Below are 6,461 nucleotides of genomic sequence, written 5' to 3' on the forward strand. Positions count from 1 at the left end.
ATTTGCCATACATGATACAAAATATTGTTCATCTAGTCATAAGCGAATATGCATGTTACCACTCTATTATCCGACAACTTACGTTAGAAATTGCGTACGTTCATTTGTCCATATCGTCGGCTCGGTGAAATCGCGTGCAATCTCTGCTTTCTCTTTACAAACCGGAAGTGACATCTACATCTCCATGCTGAAGACGCTCTAATATTTAGAGTATACGTCTGTGGTAAATTGCATATCAAAACCGATCATCAGTGAAAAGGAGATTGCACTCAGTGAAATATATAAAAGTTATCGTTTCAGTATAGCGATAAAACAATAAATCAATATTGTTCCATCATAAACACATATAAGACTTGTATTTCCGGTTTGATCGAAGTCAATAGCGTGTTTGTTGTTTACACGACATGTATGGATTCTACTTTCTGTTCGCTTTGGTGATTTATTTCTTCGAAATAGACAACGGAGGATGGTAAGCTTTATATGTTATTTGTGTGAACCTTAAAATATCTTATTTCTAACATTCTGGTGCTCGGTACCTCAGAAATGATTAGATCTGACGAACTTATGAATGGGCGTAATGTTACTGAACCACGTGTCATAAGCTCACAGTTTAGTACACGTGTGGTTATTTATTTTCGATATAAAAGACTGTATAAAACAGCGTATTATTCAAGTATGACTGTTGCATCAACTTTCAAGTGGTTGTTAATTTTGAAACATTGGCTATTTTCACACATATACAGACTACAGTATATAATATACACATGTATGTATAACGTTATTAAGAATAAGAGTTCCATTCTGTCTATAACCACACACTCTTTAGACCACTAAAACTGAATAGTTAGAGGCTTCAAAGTTCTGATTGGCTGTTAAACCTGAAAAAAAACTTTTGGTCAAAATGTAAATGTGTTCCATACCCCCTTTGCCACTACAAGATACAAAACACTTTATTTATCGTCAAATATTTAGAACAAGAACATACAAATGTAAGCTTCAAGAGCTTGTACACATGTATTTCAACAAACAGAAGAGCAGAACTGTCCAATCAAATAAACATATTACCAAAAGAAGGACGAGCATACATAACATAATTGTTACATTCGGCAAGCAAATATTTAACTAAAATTTATACAAAGTGAGTACTTAAGAAACAAGAAAGAAAATTGAAAGGATTCAGAAACAAGTACTTGGTACTTATGTAAATCTGTCTCCTTGTGTTTATTACGACGGCCCATATACGCCTGGACAATATACACATAAGCAATTGATGTTTGTCCGAGGTTTCCAGAAAAATGTGGTAAAAAAACTGCATATGCAGTTGTTTTTTGCCAAGTGTCGGACACATTTCATCGTCAGATTTTGCTTTGCTTTTTGTTTATTTCGACAATGCAGTGTTGGCCCGTAGCCGCCTTGGCACATTTCGAGCTTTGCTCAGGTAATTTACATACCATTTGATAACTCCCGACTACCTGATGTGGCACAGGTGGCCCATGGAGACAGCCCACTTGACCTTGTAAGCTTAGGTGTAATGTGTGGGTAAAACCATAAGGTACAAAGGTTAAGAGGAGGAGACATGCAAATATCCGGATGATATGAACATAGGCCTGAAAAGATTGTTACACATATATGTAATCCTGTCTTCTGAAATCGCAATTGATATACATGATATAGAACATTAACACAGTTAACGTTTGAATTAAAATATTATTTCAGAATTTTAGTCTACATACATAAATAGTTTTGTGTGTAAGAACAAGTTTAACAAACATTTTAGCAGAAGCTATATATTCAAAATGTGGTCAAAAAGAACTATACATGTACATACATTTTGAATGTTTGTCACGCCAGCAAGGCCTTTCACAAAATAATAAAATACTGAGAAAAAAATGCGCGTCTTTTGTTCGTACTCAAAGCGCAGAAAGGTAATATATCTAATATGTGGGAGGGGCGAAACAATTACAAATTGCATTCATGATCTCAATGGGCCACCTGTGCTTCATCAGGCAGTCGGGAGTTATCAAATGGTATGTAATTATATAAATTACCTAGCAAAGCTCGAAAAGTGCCAAGGCGGTTACGGGCCAACATTGCGTTGTCGAAATAAACAAAAAGCAAAGCAAAATCTGACAATGAAATGTGTCCGACACCTCGGACAAACATCAATTGCTTATGTGTATATTGTCCAGGCGTATATGGGCCGTCGTAGTTTATAGATAGCTAATGAACACAGTGCTGGCAATTTTACATGTATAATATACATGTATATAACATGTGCAGGGGAAAGGAAGAGAAAGGGTTTAGAAAAGGATGATGCTGGGGGCATTTCATTTCAGGAACAAACACTGATTACTTGATAACACACAATGTATGACTATAGAACCATCAGGGATGCACCTGTTGTGGATAGTAGTACTTATACAAACTATACTGCAGATACAATTCTAAATTGATATCATAGATCATAAATAAATGGTAGATAGATTTTAAAAGCACTTAGTTTGACTGATAAAGTTTTTGGACACAATCAAAAACAGTTTCATTTTACTGTACTGGCATGTCTAGACTACCATATATTAAGGTATTAATATCATAATTAGGAGGAAGGCTCCTAAACCATTGAATTCTTAGCTGCTGGTAGTTGGGACAATAAAGGAGGACATGCTCAGTAGTTTCAGCATTACAACAAGACTGATTACAAGAACACATAGGACTATCGATTAAGTTACCTGAGTGACTATTTAAGGAGCTGCAATTCATCCTAAGTTATGCATGATGGATCTGGCCATGTTTACCTGTCTACATCTGCAGTAATAATAGTGAGAGGGAACAATATTAGCATCAGTATTTGGGAATTTTTTCAGGTTAGTAATTGAAGGATTGTATTTTATGTCATCTGGAAGTTCGTTCCATAAATCAACTGAAGAGGGCAAGAAAGAATCTTTAAAGAGATTAGTTCCACAGTTTACTTGAGAAAACTTATTATCTCTTCTGGTATTATTGGAATGTATATTAGAGTGGCGAGCAGGTAGAGCATTGGTTAGGTAAGAAGGGCACTGACCATTGACGATCTTATGAAATTGGATAGTTTTATGTTTTTTCCTTTGTACAAAAATATTTAAAGGGGTCCAGCCAATTTCTACATATAGTCTATCATGACTTGTGATTTAGGAAGCACCTGTCACAATTCTAGCTGCTTTGAGTTGTATATTTTCATGCATTTGACAATGGCATAAAGTTATGTTGTCTCATACAATATCATCATACTCTAACAAAGGTCTGATAAAAGTGAAATACATTATATGTTTGAAGACACTTCCTGTCAATACAAAATTTAAGATTCCTAAGCAGACTGAGTTTTTTAGAGGCGTTACTGATAATGTATATGGTCAGTCCAACTTCCGTTGTTTTTTGTTAGATTATCATTCAAAAGGTTGGCAGTAAGATTCTGTGATTCCACTTCGACGTATAGAGATGTATTGTCAGTGAATAGTTTTATAGTGCAATTGATGTCTTGAACAATGTCGTTAATGTATATTAACAATAGTAATGGACCTAAGATTGATCCCTGGGGAACTCCTGCTATAATGTATGTGAAGTAGAAGTGCTTGATTACTAACGATTACTTTAACAGGTCTACAGAGAAGGAGGCTATGATAGCCAGGCCTGGACCATGTACAGTAGATGTGAGGGATGACAGTATCACACAGAAAGAATTCCTTAAAAGGTATGACTCATTAATTCTTACTTTCACTTTATTTCTTCTGAACTCTTTCTGAACTCTGTAAAATTATGGTGTATAAAATTGAGGATGGTTAGTGTTTTTAGTAATGGTGTATGAACCAGAGGATGGCTAATGTTTTGTTTATTAAGGTGTATGAACCAGAGGATGGCTAATGTTTTGTTTATTATGGTGTACGAACCAGAGGATGGCTAATGTTTTGTTTATTATGGTGTACGAACCAGAGGATGGCTAATGTTTTGTTTATTATGGTGTACGAACCAGAGGATGGCTTATGTTTTGTTTATTATGGTGTATGAACCGGAGGATGGCTAATGTTTTTGTTTATTATGGTGTATGAATCAGAGGATGGCTAATGTTTTGTTTATTACGGTGTATGAATCAGAGGATGGCTAATGTTTTTGTTTATTATGGTGTATGAACCAGAGGATGGCTAATGTTTTGTTTATTACGGTGTATGAACCAGAGGATGGCTAATGTTTTGTTTATTATGGTGTATGAACCAGAGGATGGCTAATGTTTTGTTTATTACGGTGTATGAACCAGAGGATGGCTAATGTTTTTGTTTATTATGGTGTATGAACCAGAGGATGGCTTATGTTTTGTTTATTACGGTGTATGAACCAGAGGATGGCTAATGTTTTGTTTATTATGGTGTATGAACCAGAGGATGGCTAATGTTTTTGTTTATTATGGTGTATGAACCAGAGGATGGCTTATGTTTTGTTTATTACGGTGTATGAACCAGAGGATGGCTAATGTTTTGTTTATTATGGTGTATGAACCAGAGGATGGCTAATGTTTTGTTTATTATGGTGTATGAACCAGAGGATGGCTAATGTTTTGTTTATTATGGTGTATGAACCAGAGGATGGCTAATGTTTTGTTAATTATGGTGTACGAACCAGAGGATGGCTTATGTTTTGTTTATTATGGTGTATGAACCAGAGGATGGCTAATGTTTTGTTTATTATGGTGTATGAACCAGAGGATGGCTAATGTTATGTTTATTATGGTGTACGAACCAGAGGATGGCTTATGTTTTTGTTTATTATGGTGTACGAACCAGAGGATGGCTAATGTTTTGTTTATTATGGTGTATGAATCAGAGGATGGCTAATGTTTTGTTTATTATGGTGCACGAACCAGAGGATGGCTAATGTTTTGTTTATTATGGTGTACGAACCAAAGGATTGCTAATGTTTTGTTTATTATGGTGTATGAATCAGAGGATGGCTAATGTTTTGTTTATTATGGTGTATGAACCAGAGGATGGCTAATGTTTTGTTTATTATGGTGCACGAACCAGAGGATGGCTAATGTTTTGTTTATTATGGTGTATGAACCAGAGGATGGCTAATGTTTTGTTTATTATGGTGTATGAACCAGAGGATGGCTAATGTTTTGTTAATTATGGTGTACGAACCAGAGGATGGCTTATGTTTTGTTTATTATGGTGTATGAACCAGAGGATGGCTAATGTTTTGTTTATTATGGTGTATGAACCAGAGGATGGCTAATGTTTTGTTTATTATGGTGTATGAACCAGAGGATGGCTAATGTTTTGTTTATTATGGTGTATGAATCAGAGGATGGCTTATGTTTTGTTTATTATGGTGTATGAACCAGAGGATGGCTAATGTTTTGTTTATTATGGTGTATGAACCAGAGGATGGCTTATGTTTTTGTTTATTATGGTGTATGAACCAGAGGATGGCTAATGTTTTGTTTATTATGGTGTACGAACCAGAGGATGGCTAATGTTTTGTTTATTATGGTGTATGAACCAGAGGATGGCTTATGTTTTGTTTATTATGGTGCATGAACCAAAGGATTGCTAATGTTTTGTTTATTATGGTGTATGAACCAGAGGATGGCTAATGTTTTGTTTATTATGGTGTATGAACCAGAGGATGGCTAATGTTTTGTTTATTATGGTGTATGAACCAGAGGATGGCTTATGTTTTGTTTATTATGGTGTATGAACCAGAGGATGGCTAATGTTTTGTTTATTATGGTGTATGAACCAGAGGATGGCTAATGTTTTGTTTATTATGGTGTATGAACCAGAGGATGGCTAATGTTTTGTTTATTATGGTGTATGAACCAGAGGATGGCTAATGTTATGTTTATTATGGTGTATGAACCAGAGGATGGCTTATGTTTTGTTTATTATGGTGTATGAACAGGAGGATGGCTTATGTTTTGTTAAAGTTTTGGTTTTGCTTATTGTATGAAAGATAACTGATAACTTGTGCCTGTATTAACATATCCTTTAAGCCTCATGATATATGTTTTATTGGTTAAACATAAAACAGAATATAAAATGATTCATTTTTTCTTCAGTTATGCATTTTCAAAGCCAGTAATAATAAGAAGAAGAGGAAGTGAAAATTATGTAAGTATTAATCTCATTATATCTATTTCTGTGATGAAATCAAGAAAATTGTTTAAAAAATGAATATCTAGGTAACTAATTATCTGAATGATGTAATGGTTACATGTTAAAACCTGCCTACATCTGTTTGTATGGAACATCATTAATTTTCTTTTTGTTTTTCCACAGAATTTTTTGAAATCTTGTCGAAAAAAGAAAATGCTTGAAAAATATGGATCAAAGAAAAACAAATTTCAAAAAATTCTTTCAAACAAAATTCCCCCAAAAAAATGTTCGGGGTTGGGCCCTTGGGATTTTAGCAGTCATTAGGCTTCCCAAAAA

The 6,461-nt window shown here is 34.7% G+C and overlaps 1 protein-coding gene across 1 annotated transcript; it reads left to right on the forward strand.

Annotated features, from left to right (window-relative positions):
- Nucleotides 1–353: 353 nt before the first annotated feature.
- Nucleotides 354–6,418, forward strand: LOC117319898 (the record flags this gene model as incomplete). The annotated part of the gene is made up of 4 exons (XM_033874607.1): nucleotides 354–469; nucleotides 3,635–3,727; nucleotides 6,089–6,140; nucleotides 6,309–6,418. Coding segments are annotated over exons 1-4 (320 nt in total), but the record flags the coding sequence as incomplete, so codon positions are not given.
- Nucleotides 6,419–6,461: the final 43 nt, after the last annotated feature.

Source organism: Pecten maximus, unplaced genomic scaffold (genome assembly GCF_902652985.1).
Source record: "Pecten maximus unplaced genomic scaffold, xPecMax1.1, whole genome shotgun sequence".
NCBI lineage: Eukaryota > Metazoa > Mollusca > Bivalvia > Pectinida > Pectinidae > Pecten > Pecten maximus.